This window comes from Haemaphysalis longicornis, unplaced genomic scaffold, assembly GCF_048455015.1.
Source record: "Haemaphysalis longicornis isolate Haplotype H1 unplaced genomic scaffold, Haemaphysalis longicornis Haplotype H1 scaffold_12, whole genome shotgun sequence".
NCBI lineage: Eukaryota > Metazoa > Arthropoda > Arachnida > Ixodida > Ixodidae > Haemaphysalis > Haemaphysalis longicornis.
In genome coordinates this window covers 9,443,513-9,462,250 of record NW_027526225.1, presented here as the reverse complement: position 1 = coordinate 9,462,250, position 18,738 = coordinate 9,443,513, and the positions used below count along the sequence as shown (strand labels likewise).

The 18,738-nt window shown below is 47.0% G+C and overlaps 1 protein-coding gene across 1 annotated transcript in view; it reads right to left on the bottom strand.

Annotated features, from left to right (window-relative positions):
• The window catches only part of LOC144162233 (alpha-(1,6)-fucosyltransferase-like), a 31,848-nt gene extending 26,522 nt beyond the window's left edge, over positions 1-5,326 (bottom strand). The window contains exon 1 of the mRNA XM_077692695.1: positions 5,136-5,326. Within this exon, the coding sequence (XP_077548821.1) occupies positions 5,136-5,326 (191 nt within the window). The remainder of the gene's footprint in view (positions 1-5,135) is intronic.
• Between the last annotated feature and the right edge of the window lie 13,412 nt (positions 5,327-18,738).

Below are 18,738 nucleotides of genomic sequence, written 5' to 3'. Positions count from 1 at the left end.
GTTGTCGTCTTCTTTGGGGCGAGTGGTGGACGCAAAGTCATCCTCAGCATTAAAGGCTCCTACCTGCTCAACAGGCGAAGCTTGCGCTAAGTCGTGTAAGGCTTGAACCATAGAAAAGCTGTTTCTTTCTACGTTAGCACTGAAGGGCAAATCACCACGCATTTGTACAAGTTAGAAATTGTTTATGTGCATGTTCCGTCGTCTTTCTACTGTGCTATAGTGATTGACATATACATCGATATCGTCGTGTTCCCCATGCCAACCACCACATCGCTTTGAAGACAGCTCTGAAGTTGTTTTTGTTTTGTTTTTAACACGAAAGTGTTTTATGCCCGGGTACACCAGGATCTCACTCAAATAATATCCGTCACGAAAGTGACATCGCCAGAAAAAGTGCAATTGACGCTGCGGCTCCAGGATTCAAGCCCACGAATTCTCGCCTCTCGCCGCAAGACTCAATCACATGGTGCTGCCGTCTAGGAGAGGCGAAGCGAAGTAGCGCATAGTGACACTAAGGAGACCGACAGTTGGGGCCTCGATGCCAGCGTCTTCGTGTACGGGGGACGCGCGTGAATTGAGGCATCCTCCGCTGTGGCGTTGTTCCAATCGCCGTTGTGTTTCAAGCTGTTGGTTCTGTGCATGTCATTTTTGGTTTTGTTGTCCCGGAATGAACCGGTTTTTGTTTGTTTCTTGCGTGTCGGCGTCACTTCATTTGGCGGGGTCAGGCTCGCGAACCCTTCGCACATGAAGGAGGTTCCTTTAACATTCAACTGCTCTTGTGAAGGCACCTTTCACTTTCGTGTTTTACCGATTCCTATAAAATAGGGATTAACCACATTTTTTCGTTTTTTGCTAAAGCCACTGCGCGTGCCGAGGACTCATGGTGGTCGCCGCCAGGCACGCGCTCACGAGCGCTCGGCATAACTTACGTCTTGTACAACAGCTCTGCTGTTGAAATGTATAGTTCAAGATTGCTGAATTTTTCACGGAGATTTTATGTGCGGTAGTTATGTACTGATCAAATATTTTCAGCAAGAAACTGAAGTCTTAGTCCTGTTTGGAAATTTGTCAAAGTGCAAGAGCCCTCGCACTGTTGCAGTCTGGTGTGTGGTGTGTTTTGCGTGTCGTAAAAAATGTGTTGAAGTAGGAGGAGAGGTGCCAGTAGAGCTCATGCACTGCATGCGGGGTTATCCTGTCATAGATTTACAAAGGCCGATTTTTTTGTGACGCGTGCAGTGCCCTCACTGAAAGCCACAGCATGAATCGAAACTATGGGGGAAATGGTGCAAATGCTGTTCAACCAGAAATGGCGAATTAAATTTTGTGGTTTATCTATGTTTGCATTTCGAAAATGGATGAAAGCAGCAACAAGAAGTGCAGCGTTCGAATTCTGTTTTATATACGATTCTGATAGAAATTCTCCTTTTACGAAATGTGCAGGAATTTAAGAATTCCGTCCCTTTTGTTCAACTTTCAACCATGCCCCCCCCCCCCCCCAGAACTATTAAAAGAAGAAGCGCCCGCTTGTGATTAGCAACTAATGTAAAATAAAGAAAAATAAAAACATTTCCTACCAGCCACTCTCGTTGTATTGAAGAACTTCCGACCTGAAGGAGGCCCAATCAACATGGTAGTTGCGGTTGAAGGTGCTTCCCCTGAGCTGCAGGGCAGAAGTGCACTATCAGACTTCGCGGTACTTTGTCTTGAGCTCAAGCCTTGCAGCGATCTATGCGACAGCAATAAGTCTTAAAGGGTCCATAAACATTTGTCAAAGTTTCGCTCAAGCACGATCAACTGATGAAACAAATAATTGGGAGTATTTATGAAAAATATGAGCCTTCCGTGTTGAACGTACAATATCTGAACTGTTTCCAACGAAAGCCTTGATCGGCCTATGAGAATGACTTCACAATGCCAATTTTCCCCACTATGCCCCTCGGAGACAACAGGCGGGTTATTTCTTTTGGCCTTCCCTGATTACACATGGCCTGGTAACGTCGCCACTGTACTCCAGGTACGCTTCTGGTTTCTCTTAGCCGTTCAGCGGAAATTTTAAGTACGAATGCCGCCATGCTGTAGGACGAAAGTTTGGTATTCGGCTGCTGCAATTCCGAAAACATGCGATCCGTCTCTCCTGGACAGAAGAGAATGGCTTGTATTGCGTTTTTTTGGTTGTGAAAAAAGCGGCTGCCGGGATTTAAAACTAATGCATGCTCTGTCAAAAAATCTGAGACTGCGATCTGCTTGTCCGCAGCTTGTGGAACTCGGAGTCGTTGCGCATGCATGGATCGTCGTGTTTGCGACAGGCCTTTCACATTTGATGAATACAGATAAAATCCAGCATTTGGGCATTGTTCGGGCACTATTATCACATAGCCACACATGAAGTAGAGTATTTTGCCATTTTTGTTGCTCCTTAAAACAAGTGTAAGGTTATCTACTGGCTTCCCATCGACGAACGCGTGTTGACATATCTTGTTTTTGTGCGGCTCAAGATACATGAACATGTATAGCTAGCACGCACTGTACGATTCCCCTGCCAACATCAAAATCGACTGGCTACTGACAAAGCACCAAGACCTAATGTTCTTTTATGTGGCCTTAGAGGCACACACACCCGCATTTCCGTAGTTCTCGCATATTATAAGCCATGCCATTAAGACCCATGACATGCTAAAACCGTGCATTTAGGAATTCCAGTAAAGAGTTGAGTTGATTAGTACATCTAAGTAGGGTGACGGCGCCTTTCACTGAATTCCAGAGTAATGTTAAAAATCTCCCATTGGAAGCCGTTTACGTTTTTTGCTGCTTTCGTAACCACGGTAAATCCCAGGGCCAGATAGCAGAGCAGCCAAAGTCAATGCCACAAGTAGTCTCGCTTGAAAGCTGCGGGGATACTGCATGATGCATCTGAGTTTCGACAATAAACACATTGGCGTGCACATTTCTGTACACGTGAACAACGATATGGAATCTATCTGTGAAATAATCTGCAACGCACATCCGCTTGCATGTTTTACACTCACGTTATCACCGCAGCTCGCACTATGTTATTTTTTTACGGAATTGATGTTCTAAATGGGATTTGCGGTAGCAATCACTATACTTTTAGTGTCCGAACTGCTTGAAGATCCACTTCCTGTGTTTTATAAAAACGTTCCTGTTTGCTACTTCACTCAACTCGGCGTGATACTACTGAAACGTAAACTAAAGCGACACATTTGGCAGAGACAGTGAAACCCACCATTAATTGCTGCAGGAACTGTTTGTTATAGGAACTATGTTGCGCTAAAAACCGCTGCCTGAATCCCGCGAAAAAAAAGTGACGCTTTCGGCAAAGAGAGCTGACCGAATCAATCCCACCATTAATTGCTGCAGGAACTGTTTGTTATAGGAAATGCGTTGTGTTAAAAACGGCTGCCTCGATCCCGCGAAACGCACAGGCAGCGCAAATAATTGTCTGCGGATGCTCGCCGCAGTTGAAGAATGTTGGTGCTTTATTTCTTGCAAAAACACTGCGCTAAATTGAAATTACGAAGACGAAGGACGGCGGAACACACGATGCACACTTACGTTGCGCTTTCGTAAGTGTGTATCGTGTGTTCCGCCGTCCTTCGTCTTCGTAGTTTAAATTTAGCGCAGTGTTTTTGCAAGAAATAATGTACCAACTAGCCCAGAAGCGAGCTCTCATTGACTATAATGCTGGTGCTGCCTGCTTGCGCCGGTGTAGCGTACAACTGCTTTCTTTTTCACATGGTTGCGCACTAAACGTCACACTGTGGAATACATGAAGTACCAGGGTACTCGTAAAATATTAAATTGACACTACTAGAATCTATTTGAAAACCTGTACTGTATCATATTTTTCGGGATCCAAGAAGCTGCATTGAACACAGCCTACTTCCTATAATACACAGCTCGTTGTGTAATGTTATTGTGTAGATGGATCATGGAAGGAAGCGTGAGTAATGGCCGCGCATTGAATGGCCTTTATGGGGAAAAGGTGTGAACGCGGGAAAAGTTGTAAGTGGCGGCCTACACTGCAAAGTATGAAGAGGCCACAGTGCAAGAGTTCAGTCGCATTATAAAATTTAACTATAGCAGGTTACTTAAACATTTTAAAACATCAGATAACCAACAGAGTATACTCGGGAACCAGTTAACAATGGCAATAGCTCATGTACGATATCACTCCGCCTAAGCGGCGGAGACAGGTGTCAATGGGCGCGGTCGTCTTCAAAGGAGATTGCTATAAATGCGTGATATCGTCTGCTTTTTTTTTAGCGCAGCTTGTTTGTCGTCGCTGCATAGTTTATAAGCGTATTAAGTAAAAAAAATCACGGAAACGGCTCGTGCTATGATCACAATATTCCCAGTAACGCCCTACTTGCGCTTCGCGGAGGAACATCCGGCTGCAGTGATAAAGCACTGTTGTTGCCATTCTTAAGTTGTACCCGAGTATAGCATGCGAATAGTAGGCCCAGTGATATATCCCCTCTATCGTGTACGTCATGGAGGCACTTTCAAAATTTGTCATTTCCTTGGGGCCTGGGCCAATTGTGCTGACATTACCTTGGGTACAAAAGTTCTGCTCCGGTTTCTACGATATTCTGAAGTGGGCAAATCTGTCTAGATCATAGACAGAGCAAGTGTGTCACAATGTCTACTCTTTCGCACTGTGGGGTTCATCTATTTATTTTTCTCGGGTTGATGTTGTTACTGTTTTTTTGTGTCGATGACTTTTCCTTTTGGTTCGGCGTTTACATTAACTATTTTCTTTTCAATTGTATTTTTATGTCCGGACTCCTCTGGAAGCATTCTATTGTTTCTCTTTTTCAACGCTTCTTGTTTGTCTTCTTCCTGGTGTACCCGTAATGTCGAATAGTCACCACTCATCATCGTAGTCACCCTCATCTGGCGTAGCAAGCCTTGTCCCTTGCAGGGCTGACCTCACCAGTTCAAATTAAAGAGCATTCTCTCTCTCTCTCTCTCTCTCTGGCACAAGCGGAATGCCTCTGGCGTGCGCCGATGGTTTTAGCCTGCCATATCAAGGTACGTGATCATATGAAAGCAGATAGTTTGTCAAGATCATTTGCTGGTAAGTGTGCTCTAAAGGACGCTATCATCAAGCTTACTTGTTGGGCGATGAAAGTCTAAGCCGCCGGTTGGGCATCAGTGGAGACTTTTTCGTGCTCGAGGTCCAGACACTGTACCAGAAATTGCGGTATGGGTCCCCAGAGATGATAAACCAAGCCAGGCCCATACACGTCAGCACAAGAATGGTGGGGACAACTTTTGGGGGTATCTGGCTCTTGATCAAAGTCATGGCTAGCACGAAAAAGATAATGCACTGATGTATATACCAGTTTCCTACAAAGCGCCATAAAATGCGTTGCAGGCGTGGATTGTTTATCTAATCCGTTTTCAGGCGTGACAAGGTAAAGAAGCAACCTGTAGGGCTTTATTTCTGCTTGGAAGATGGCAAGCGATGCCTGTTCGTGGAATACGCGTATGCTATAGAGATGTTTCGCGGCACGTTCCAAAGCGGCAGCGCTAAATTGTGCATTATTGAATACCTATTAAATTAGCGTTTCAGTTACCGCATGCAGAGCGCGGTTCTACTAACCTTGTTCACCTCCTTATCCTGAATCTGATACGTAAAATCTTCTTAATTCGAACCGCAAGGGCACCGCCATTTTAGTTGGAAATAATGAAAGTTCGAAATAATGAAAGCCAACAATAACAACACTACACTGCAACAGGGAAGCCGTAGGGCAGGTCAACATTTTGGTGCTTGAAAATCACGTGATTTAGTCACCACTTTTTGCGCTGACAAAGGTATGTAGAGGAAAGCCTCCTCATCGCCTTCTTGAAAACTTAAGAAGAGACGGGCGACATTCCACCCAGCCATGAATTCGGAGTGGGTGCTGCACTTTATGCTTCGTTTTCGTCCTTGTTGCCACCATTAGCAGTGAGATGTTCTGTGCTTCTGTCTTGAAATATGATGCGCTCGTCTGTCAGCGCAACACACTTACCACTGTACTCGCGTCCTCATCGACGTAGTTCGCAAACAAGGCGTATTCCAAAACTTCTGTCATGTGACACTTAGATTTGTTTTACCATACACTGTCTTCTCCGTTCTACGCGGCCTCGTGTGCAGGCAAGGGGTGCATTTCTCTGTCCATGGGACAGGCGCCAAGGTTACGGCGCGGTGGCGCGTACCCGTCGCAGAACCTACTTGCGTTCGAATTAACGGGCTTATTTCTTCATAAACTTCTATGGAGATTTATACGGACCAAATCGCACAGTTCAAATTATCCATAAATATGAATTATTAAAATTTTAGTTACAGAGCTTTCTTTGCAGTGTTCTCTGCCAACGAGGTGTTATTTTCGCTGCAATGAATTTACGCGTGTATTTACTAGCGCCTCAGCAGAGGGCTCAGCAGAGGGCACACACATGCGGCGTGGATGCAAGAGCGAATAAAGCTGCATCATGTCAGGAACACTCACCATAGTCATTCACGATGAGCGCACTTCTTCATCCTTTTGATCACCATCATTAGGACGATGGTCATGGTGGCGGGGCCTACTGTAAGTTTCGCATGCACCCTCAATTGGAAATTGGCCGGTGCAAAAATGTTTACTGTGGTCCGCTTTTAATTGATAGAACTTATTCGTGAGAAAAATCTTAGGAAACGGTCAGAACCATCGACTGATGTGTCAGCATTCTTACGAATCTCCGTTTCACCAAGCTTACGCGTTATTGGTGGCATTGAAGTAACACATCAAACCAGGCACCTTGTTAAGTTTCAGCTTTCTTTGTTTTTCTAAATTGTAACGCGAAAGTGTTACTTGGCTACTTTAGCGTAAGCTCTCATCCAACCGGTGCCCACAAAATGCGCACCAGGATGCGACATTCCGCTTTCTAGTCATTGCAGGACGGGAACTTCTTGTTACACCTAGCGCCATCTATTAGCTTCAAGGACTGCTGCAATTTTCCTGGCCAACTGATAAAACAAACTTGCTGCTCGGCCCTGTGCGGCCTAGCGGTAGAGTCAGGACTTGTAATGGTTACATCCTTAGTTCGAGCCTTACCGCTTTTTATTTCGGGGATTTTTCTATTGGAAGAATGGCCCATTATACGCATTATTTCCGTAAATAATGGAGCTTTAGTATCTTTCAGTTTGTATTAGGAGCGGAAGGGAGCCTATCACAGCATTTAAGTTTTGCATCGCACTTAAGGCGCCTGTCTTGTATTTACAATGGGAATGGAATTTCACCACCATGGGTAGCGTCTCCATCGACATTCAGTTCCCAGATAGGTGGAAACACTTGAGGTGAGACAAGAAAAGTCAGTTAAACGTGCATGCGCGTGTAAGCTTATCCCCACAGCTCAACCGACGTAAAACACCCCAGGTTAGCCTTATTTGCAAAACAAAATGCCTGGAATTGAGCCAAAAGAAAGCTAGCTCAGAAAAATTCCCGGGCCGAGTTGGCAAAAGGTTAAAATCACCGGGCTGGAACCAATTCTCCAGAAGCCTCGCTGCTCTTGTTCTGGCGCTCCGCTGCAACCGTTTCGCACGAGTATACTACCGCTGGCCTTGAAACGCTACTTTACTCGGAGGTACGTTCAAGTGCAATTCGAAAACAACCGTAATTGAAGCCAAAGACGCCGCTGTTGTCTTCAAAGAAAACAAGTTTATTGGAGCGAAGTTGTGCTCCCCTAACAACCCAAAGAATACTCAGGCCTTGAAGCAGCAGCCAAAAAAGTGACTTGCGCAGGCCGGCGTCGGGCGTCGAATCTACTCTGCAGGCTTATATCTTTCGGCGCGAGTGTTCCTCTAACCGTCGATTTACATCCAGAACATTGTAGATCAAAGAAGATTATTCTAAACTAGTGACGTTATGGCGAAACGTTCTCCTTATCAGAATGAAATAACCCGTGCGGCATGAAAATAAAGAATGGAGCACGCGCTTCACTTGGAACACAGGTAACACAGCCGAGCGTGTTCGAGCAGTAAAAACAAAACATAAACAAACCCAATGCTTGGTTCGCGGCAATATTGCTCAATGTAGGCTCAGCTTCGGTGGCTGTTTTTCTCTTGAAAATGACATGCTTAAGCTAAAAAGTACACAGAGATCTGTCCGTCTGGGAAGACCATATTCCAAGAACACGCCGTGTGGTCTTCAGTTAAAGGGAAAGGCGTTTGGCCGACACTTCCCGGATGCCTCCTAAAATTGAACAGGATGGCGCACACATCGCATTGGATTGCAAGCTTTGGGGGCTCCGGTTAGTGTTATCTTTGTGACAAGGCGTGAACTATACGAGGCGTTCAAAAACGTGCAGGCCATGGGCTGGCAAACTCCGTTTAAACACCATGAACACAAAATACACGTTTGGTTTACAACAAAGATTCCTATCTCAGAATCACAATCACACCATGGCCACGTGCTGGAGTGAGATCGGACACGTTTTTGCATCGCTCTATCTTTCACGCAGTGCGTTTTATTCAGCAGGCATCCTGCCTGTTTACATGCATGCCACTGCATTCGGTGAGTAACCAGCCATGGCGCCAATTCACAAGCTTCGTCAACTCAAATTTATTTATTTATTGCAACTATTGCAACAACTGCCGTCACTTATCTGAAATCACAAGGCAAAAATGTCTCAGCAGAGGGCACACACATGCGAGGTGGATGCAAGAACAAATAAAACTGCATCGTGTCAGAAACACTTACCCTATCTGTTCACGACGAGAGCACTTCTCCGACATCTTTGTGATCATTAGCATTAGTATGATTGTCGTGGTGGTCATGATGGTCGTGGTGGTCGCGATAGTCGTGGTGTTCGCGTGGTGGTAGCGTTAAAACACATTCGCGTTAAGAAGCCCAACTATCGTGTCATTTTTTACTGCCACCCCAAAATCTAAAATGGACTCTATTTGCGTGCATACGTTTTTTTTTATTTTTACGCATAAATGGAATCAGTTACACAAACAATGAAATAAAATCAGTTTATTCAAACATCCCCTTGCTTCTGGTCGGTGATCTTCTACGGTAGAGGAAGTAGACTTTGCACGTCTGGAAGAACGTCGCTGCAGCGAAGTGCCGCTGCGCTGCTGTCCCGCACCTGGAGCCAGCGAAACAGACAAGGCAGCTCCATCGTTAAGCCTAGCGTCTCTTTATCACCACGTCATGAGCTCTACCATGGCAAAGATGCAGAAATGCACACATCACAATCTCAAGTGTGCTTTCCTATTCCTCCATCAAGGGCGCTTAAGAGGTTTTCCGTGTTTGCAGCCTCAGTGGACAATGTAACGCAGGCTGGGTTCAAACAATCCCGACCGGCGCCTATGTCACCAACAGATTGGACGTTACCTAAGGCGTCACCTTATATAGTTGATGTTCTTTTTGAGCGATTACCAACCAGAATGTCTGAAGTGCCTGGCCTGCACTGAATCATCAGGAACAGTTATCACCTAACATACTGGTGAAAGACAGAAATAAATGTTTATTGGACAAAAAAAGAGCGATTGATGATCTTCGATGCTTTAAAGTTGATCATCCAGGGTGGGTGGCGTCCCTAGTCCGGGGTGCCATGGCCTTCAGCTGTTTGTCTGGTCCGGATCACCAAGCCGCGCGGGTTTTCCACGACCTCGCTTCACAGCAGTCTCTACAGTTACAACTGCAAATTCTGCGGGACGCCCAACACTCTCTACAACATGGTATGGGAGTGCAGGAGTGTCAAGAAACTCCCATGAGTACTGGTGCCGTTGACGGAACATACTGGTGAAAAATGTATAATTTTCTCATTTGAACCTTACATTAACCTCTGTTGGGTACGGAAAAGCCGACCTGAAAAAGGCGCACGCACTGGAGGCTTCACCGCAAGCCGACGAGTGTTGCAGAAAAGTACGGCGGCGGGCCGATTCGTAACACCTCTGTGCGCCACTGTGGGTGTGAACAGCGTTTATCATTCGTTGACGACTGTTGTTAGAAAGTGCTCAAAATCTAATTGTGAACGAATAAAACTTGGAAGTCGTGATTTTTCAAGTGATGGGAACATTACTTTCTAAACTATTTGCTTTCCGTTCTTGGGAGAGAGAGAGAGAGGGAAAAAGCTCTTTATTTTAGAAAAGCAGAGAGGTCTGCCGGCATGTCAACGCCCACATGCTACTCTGCAGGGTGAAGAGAGGGGAATAAAGTTGCAACAGGAAGTGGGGAGGAAGAGAGATAAGAAAGAAGGAAATAAAAGCAGTAAAAATTACGCCCATCTTCCCGCGAGGGAACCCAGGTGTGATGCGACGTATCGGGGGGTTCAATTGGTGTTTCCGTTGGGTTGATTTTCTAAATCGCGGGAAACGTGTTGTGAACGCCTATGATACAATTCTATCACATGCGGGTGTTCCTATACGCGGTACGATGGGCGTAATTGTTGTGTCACACCACTCACTGAAGGGACCGTCGCTTCCATCACGTCTTCATCGGAAGAATCACGTCAAGCACGACGTAGTCAAGCAAGGTCACGTCAAGTGCGAGAGCGAGCGCTTGACTGAACCGCCGCAGCGCCATACCCGCTTTATATTCACAGCGCTTGAAGGAGAGGAGACAATGGAGGAGAGTCGCGCATGCGCGCACTTGCGCGCGCCGGAGCAGTTGTTAATGCAGCGTTACGCAGCGAAGCGCGCCCCAACAAGCGCGCCAGCTGTGGTATGCTAATGAGCCGGAGTGAGAGTGTTGCACACAGCTGTGGGAGAGAAGAACGGAGGAGGGATGCGGACGGATGCCGCGACGCCGACGACGCAGGAGGGACATGCCTCAGAGCAAGAGATGCGTTGCATCTAAAAAAGGAGGCAGCGTGTGTGTTGGGGACCATCAGTGCGACACGTGAAAAGTCTATAGACGGGGCACAGTGCAAGGATGTTCTGGTCCTATATTAACTCAGCGACGCCGATGTCATTGAGGTATTCGAATAATGCGGCTGGCAATTTACGCTGAGACGAGGGAGGTGGCCATGATCCAAGAAGTTCTTTTAAAGTTAAAGAAGTGTGGTTGAGTCACTCGAGCTTCTGTGCGAGGTTGTTTCTTTCTTGACCATGTACGTAGGGCAGTCCAGTAAAATGGGCTTAACGGTTTCTGGTGAACCGCAGATGTCACAATACGGGTTAGAGGTTGGGCGAAGGCGATACTGGTAGGTATTTGTGAGTGCTACGTTAAGACGTAATCAATGGAGTAAAGTCTCTAGCCGACGTGGAGACGTGGAAGTCGCTCCAGTAACTTCAGTTGAGAGACCAGAAGGTGCTTCTTTCCCTGAAAACAAGCTCCTTTGCTAGTCTCGAGCCATCGTGCTTCGTGAAGAAAATGTTCCTCACGTTCCACAGTCATAATCCTCTCTTGGCAGCCTCATTTGCTTTTTTATTGCCTACGATGCCGCAGTGGGCAGGGATCCAGTGCAGTATCACGCGGTGCCCGGTGACACAAACTAGATGATTTAGGTAAGAGACATCGCAGGATATACGTTTGTGAATGCTGAAGCAGCTGGCACGTCGAAGAGTTTGCAGTGCTGTCTTCGAATCTGTGAAGATTACCCACTGTGCTGGCTGCAGGCGGAGATTGTAGCGAAGTGCTTGTTTGATGGCATGAAGCTCAGGAGATGTAGATGACGTTGGGCGCTCAAGACGGTGTGAGAGTGCTTGGCCGGTGGATGAAATGAAGAGGCCAGAAGAACTGCAGTCAGGCGTAGATGATCCATCAGTAAAAATGTGGGTCATATGAGAGTATCGGTTTTACAGTCAGTGGTTTTACAATGTCAGTGGTTTTACAATCCGAAATAGTTTCTGAGGCGAAACCTTATCAAAACCCTGAGCGAAACACTGCGGTGAAACCTGAAGTTTATCAGATAAGTAACTTCTTTTAGTGCCAGAGGAGAGCCACCAACGTCTATTTGCCAAGTTAAGACTATGTTGTGATAATTTTAATCCAAAACTTCGTCCGATCAATAAAAAGGTCCCCTTTGATGCCCGAAACTTTATTATTTCGCTTAAGCGTGTGAGAAGATTTTTATTATCTAAAACTACTTCCAACATCAAAATATGAAGTTAGAAACAAATAGTAGTGGCTTAGCTCTGCTATGCCAGGATATACGTAGCGTGAGCTAAGGTTCAGCAATCCAGTCCAATCCAGTCCAGTCCTGTCCAGTCACTGCTCCTCGCGCATGCTCAGCGCCGCTCTTCACGAGCCACACGAAACGGCTATCAAGCGGCTCCGGTGCAGCATCAGACTTGGCTACTGCGTAATTGAGGCGCACACCTGGGCACGCGCCGGCGCCAGAGCGTATGCCGCGGCTATGACGCAACGCAATCAAACACAATCCACTTTAATCCAATCCAATCCAATCGAAGCCAAGTCGAGCCAATCCAATCCAATCCTAATTCCCTCGCGCTTGCGCAGAACGGCCCTTCACGGCACACGCGAAACTGCTCAACCTCGGCCAGTGTAGCTTACGCTGCAAAAAATTTGTTCATTAGGACGGACACTAGAGTCTAGGACATACTGAGAACTGGGAAACACTGGGCACTGGCTGCCCATATATCACTCCAACAGGAGAGCTGCCTTGATCACCATGATTTACAGTTTAAGTGAAGACAATAATGTAAAGTTTGTATTGCTATCATTTGTAACAGCAACGAAATTGCACAATTTTACCTTTTACTAGTCCATTGAGCCACCCAGGCTCGATGCAAGTTGACGCGCGTCAACAATATTTTCTTAGCACGCAGAAGTTCGTGCTGCCTTCTCTTTTTTTTATTTTGTAAGCACCGCTATTTTTTGTCTTTGATAGATGGTATTAAATGCCGAAAAAAATACCAAGTGCGAGAGAGAGAGAGAGAGAAGAAACATTTATTAGAGCAGACGGTGGTGGTTGAGCCGTCACTCGGTGGGGTGGGTTCACCTCAGTCCAGGTACCCTTGGGCCTTGGCTGCAGCCCTGGCACGGGTGACCAGAAAGATCTGGTCAGCGTGACGGGAGCTGGTCAGCAGGCCCTCCCACTGCTCTGGGGAAGGTCTGGGATTGGGGGCAAGCGATGGGGTCTTTTGACAGGCCCACACCATGTGGTAGGTAGTATTAAGAGAGGGGCAGAATCGGCACGTGAGGGTGTATTGGGTAGGGGAGATAGCGTGGAGGATGGGTGCGTTGTAATATGTGTTTGTTTGTAATCGACGCCAGATGACTGCTTCCTCCTTGGTTAGTTGAGGGTGAGGGTGAGGCAAAGTGAGGCGAACGTTGCGATAATGGTGCAGGATGTCGTGGTAGCGTGATGGAACAGCGGGAGTTGGAGGAGGCTGGACCGTAGGTTCTGTTCCTGAGGGAAATGCCCGGTGTGGAAGGGCGCGGGCAGCGGCGTGAGCCGTCTCATTTCCCTCGAGGGACGAGTGGCCAGGGGTCCAGACGATGTACAGCTCGGGGAGGGGATTGATTGAGGCGAGTATGCGTAATGCAGGAAGTGAGATGAAAAAAAATATTGTTGGAGTTGTTGCTCCTGAGCAACACTGGGCATCAAAGGGTTATGCCCCCTATATGGGTGTTGTTTTTTTTTTTTCAATTTAGCGTGGCATCATAATTTCAGTAACAGGGGTTGCTCTTGTCAAGAATTCTATGATTTTGCTCACTACTAAAAGCCCACCAGTATGCAGGCTATTAGTGCTGAATCAGCCATTGTGAGGGCTACACTGTTGTGATTTCTTAGTCATAACTGTTCGTTTATGACTATCAAGAAAGAAAGTGTATTTTATTATCACAATTTTGTGCCACAGGGAACGTTTATAAGTATTAAGCGTTCAGGTTGTGCGGCCAATATGTGTCATAAGTCCCTGCAAAAGCACGAACATTGCAATGGTTCTTAAAACTTTATTTTCCTGATCATGAATTTGATGTGAAATAAACAGCTTTTTACAATAAATGGAATGAATCATTTGTTTTAAATGTCTTGAAGAGTTATAAATGACTCCAGTTGCGCGCCATGTGCATGGAAGCCATGGGAGGATTTATGCAAAAATTTTTATAAACTTCGTCACATTCAGTCGTAAGGTCAGGTTTGTCGCTTCCACCTGGCATGCGCAGCTCACAGTAGGAATATCCGATACCTAAAAAATAAAATTGCAGCAAATTACACGAAATCCTTCCATGTTGTTTAAAGAAAGCAAAGTACCTATTTTTTGACATCTCGTACGTAGTACCAATAATGTAAGTTCATTGTTTTTTGCCTTTTAAATTAAGACGGTTTGCATAGTCAGTAAACAAAATTTTATTACCCCAATCCTCCGAAGCTTTACTACTCTACATAAGCCCGGGCACTCGCGGCGAAACTAAATTAAGTGCTAGCTTTTGCTTCGACTAAAAGATCCAATCTAGTCATGACTCTTCCGGGTTTTGTTATGGGACAAAGAGTCGTTTATTTAGAAATAAACGAATGAAGCTGCTATTACCCTCTCGTCTTACCTTACAGTTATGACAGCATAAGTGAGCACGCTATGGGGAACGCCGCATTTGTTCCATGGAGCCTACTCAGGAGCAGCGTCGAAACAGCACGCGTAAGAAGCGCACGGCGACAAAACTGCGCAGCGACATAAGAGCACTCGACAAAAGAGCAAAACATCACGCGTGAGACACATGGACGACTGGTGCGTGCGATTTGCATGCGACTGATCGTTACGACTGATCCTTACGACCGGTTTTGGCGTCGTTCGCTGTTTGGACGAAGCTCCCGACGTGCGACTGGCAAACCAGATGCAGTCGTGTCATCGTTGCGATCGTCGTGCGGCGACAGCCAATGAGAGCCCGAAGGTTTCATTGCCGAGAAAGTTTCTTTCAAAGCCCAGAGGAACCCGCCGTGGTGGCTCAGTGGCTAAGGCGTTGCGCTGCTGAGCACGAGGTCGCGGGTTCGATTCCCGGCCGCGGCGGCCGCTTTTCTGATGGAGGCAAAAAGCAAAAACGCCCGTGTGTACGAGATTTCGGGGCACGTTAAAGAACCCCAGGTGGTCAAAATTAATCCGGAGCCCTCCACTACGGCGCGCCTCATCGCCTGCGTTGCGTCGGCGCGTTAAACCCTACAATCAATCAATCAATCAACCACAAAGCAAAAACAGCGGGCGGAGCGCGGCGGCGACGCGCGCATGGGACCATGTGCCTCAAATTCACGCGTACGACTAGTCGTGGCGACAGTCGTAACGATCTGTCTCGCGCTTCAAAACAGCATTGCGGCCAAACAGCGAGCTTTTGTGGAACTCTTAGCGGATCAATTATTTAACATTTTAACACGTGTAAAAACATTATAGTGAGTGCAAAACACTCGCGGTTATTTTGTCTTCACGCTATGTTAATCTTTCTCTGGAAAGAATGTTTCGTTTAGTGACCTTAGGAGAACGCCGGTTATGCTGTTAAAACTTTTTATGCTAGGCAGACGTGTTTATAAGCGCTGGTTCTTCAATAAACGTTTTGTTGAAAGTTTAGCGCTTCTCCTGTCCACGCCTCGTCCTGTGTTTTTTTACAGCGCTTGTTTTCTCTGTGACTATGAACCAACACGCCCAAACCTTTTCCCCTTCTGAAGAACATTTCTAGTACCTTGGGTCTTTCTACTCCCTTTGCTTCGGATCCTTGCTCCTTCGTGTCGCTTGCCGCCCATGCCGCGGTTCAAGCTCTTGTCTTATTCTTCTGCATCCGCTCCAAGAACCTACCTTCAGTTATTTATGCCCTGTTCGGTGGCTTCCCCCCGTCACACAACCATGGAGCAAGGCTGTGTAAGATTCTGCGCAGTGAATGGAGGATATAGGCTCGGTTCTACCAGGACTGTTTGAACTCAAGTATCTTCAGTGACGATAACTTTGGACGAGCCCGGCAAAGGTGGCGTGAGTTTTCCAGGTTACTTTACCAATCTGCTGGACCAGTGTCTTGGGCGGTCTCCGTCGCCTGGTGCCTCGCAAGACGGAAGCGGGGAACAGCTACAGGATTCACTGTCTCGGTGACATTGACATCCCGGAAGACGCCTCGAGTAAGCTCGAACTTGGTCCTAAGTTCGCAGTGCAGGCGAAGAAGGACGCTGCAGAGCTGTTTACCTGTGTCCGGGAAGTGGCCAGGCGGGTGCCGGAGGATGAAAGTGTTTCCTGTGTGGCCCATGGAGTCAACGTGGTCGCAAAATGCGGCCAGCAGCGCCCTGACGTACGGCTGCAACGTGTGGCAATGAATCTCAAGGACCATGGCCTCTGCGTCCTGCCAGCAGATAAGGAGCGTGGGTTTGCCGTTCTCAGGCATGAAACGTTCCGCGCCAAGGCCAAGGAAGCTGTGCTAGCAGTCTTTAAGTACGACCGAAAGGTGTCATTGAAAAAGGTCAAGTGTCGCGCTAAGCAGTTGTGTGAGCAGCTCAACCTTATGAAAACTGTCAAGCAAATAGATAGCAGCGACAATGTCTCTCTTGAAATGTTTTTTTGCGGCAAAAACTCATAAGGTAGAATTCCCGTTTCGCGTGACTGTTTCCGAGGCAGGGACGTGGCAAAACCGTGTTGCAGACTTCTTGCAGGATAAGCTTAACTTGCTGGACGTTGCCGACCCGTTTCTTACAATAGATTCCGGCGCAGTAATTGATTTTTTCAAACCAAATGACCACGCAAGTCTAACTCCCTTTTCTGTCGACATAAAAGATTTGTTTTATTCTTTGCCTCATGAAGGCTTGCTGCCCAGTGTCGAGGCCGCCATTGATGATTTCAGTGCGGACGAATTTCAGACCGTGTGTGGTGTAAGCACGAGTGGATTCTTGGAGCTTTTACCTGTTTATCTTACATCAACCTTTGTTTCATTTGACAATAACATTTACCTGCAAAAGCAGGGTGTTTGTATTGGGTCGTGCATCGCACCATTTTTAAGTGATTTGTTTTTAGCCTGTTGTGACCATACCCTCTTTCAGCGACTGGGTGATCTTAAAGTGTTGAAAATTTTGAGATACGTCCATGACTTTTTATTTGTTTTAGACACTTCATGTTTTATTGATCCTTCAGCCATGAACAGCATTAATGCTTCTTTATCTGTCTCACCCTGTTGTGTCGCGTATCTTAGCCACTTTAATGCCTGTTTTACGCCACTCACTTTCACGCTTGAATTGCCGGAGCATGACAGCATCAAGTTTTTAGATTTACGGCTGTGTTTCAAGATGATCACGTGTGTTAGTTGTACGAGCCTAGAGCCAACAAGCCGCCCCTGCCGTACAGCTCGGCACACTCTACTGTGGTCAAGAGGAGTATTTTGCTGTCTTTCTTGTCTAGCGCTTTGAGCCAGTGATGCCAACACGCGGTGGATAAAAGCTTGAAAGCTTTGACATGTAGGTGGCACGTTTGGAAGCTGCGGGTTTTCCCAGGCAGGTTATTGTTTCCGTCGCGGAAGGCTTGCATCGCAAAAGAAAAATTGAGTCTCGTTTGAGCGATGAGCCGAGGGCAGAAAACCAGAGGAAAGACAAAGAATGAAGAGTCAAAGAAAAGATAGCTGTTGTCCCGTACATACATAAAATCTCACATAACCTCAAGAAAGTTGGGCAACGTTCAGGGGTCAAGGTCGTGTTCACGGCGCCTAACGAGCTTTTGGCTTTGTGCAGGTTGAGCTGTACCCCGCGTGCGCAGAAACCGATCTGCGTTATCAAGCACAGAGACGCCTTTGTTAAATACCGACGTAGCGTTGTCTACAAAATTCCTCGGTCGTGTGGCAGACACTTTACCGGCCAGACCGGCAGATGCCTAACCTTTCGCTTACAAGAGTACAAGAACAAGGTCAGGAGCGTTGCCACCAATGGCCAGTTGGCTTCCCATTGTAAAAAATCAGTCTCGGGAAACCCGTGTCATCCTCTGTACGACCAAACAACTATCTTGCATTTTCACCGCTCGGCCCTGACAGGAGAAATTGGGGAAGTGGCAGAGATAGCAAGGTCTGGTGATCAATGCGTCAGCAGGCCGTCTGTAGCTTTATCGAAACTTGAATTGGATTTCCTGTCGTAGGCGATACGTCACTGTTTTTATTGTTTTGATTGTTTTGCCCACCGTTTTGGTGTTTCCCTTTCCTTCCTCCTCTCTTCATGCTAGCCAGACGTCGTGTCTATGAGCGCTGGTTCTGCAATAAACTTTTTGTTGAAAGTTTAGCGCTTGTCCTGTCCCCGCCTCGTCCCGTGGTTGTTTTAAAGCGCTTGTTTTATGTGTGTTCCAGTGTGCCGTGCGTGTGGTGACGTCGGACACCGGACTGACCTCTTCCCAACCCCAGAACATTCCAAGTGTGTGAACTGCGGTCTCGCTGACCAACCCACAGACCACTCGCGTGTCCCCACATGCCAGCTGTGCTCTCTCCAACATGCTACGGCGAGCAAGGACTGCCCGCACCGCTACCTCCACCAACAGACAATCCGCAAGACCAACACGCGTATATCCCAGAAGGTAAGCTCGTCTGCTGTTGACGCGTGCTCCTCCGCTGCTCAACCCATACTAGCACCCCCACTCTACCCATAATTCCCCCCTACCATCGACCACCCCTCTGCCACCTCCCCAACTAACCCAACCGCAACAATCCCCCGACATAAATGAAATGATGTCCACATTTCACGAGCAGTTTTCCCAGCTCTCTTCCCTTGTCGAAGCACTTGAATTTAAACGCACCCAACGGGCCCCCTCACACCCTCCCCTCGCCACCGAAGGAGGTTACAAATACC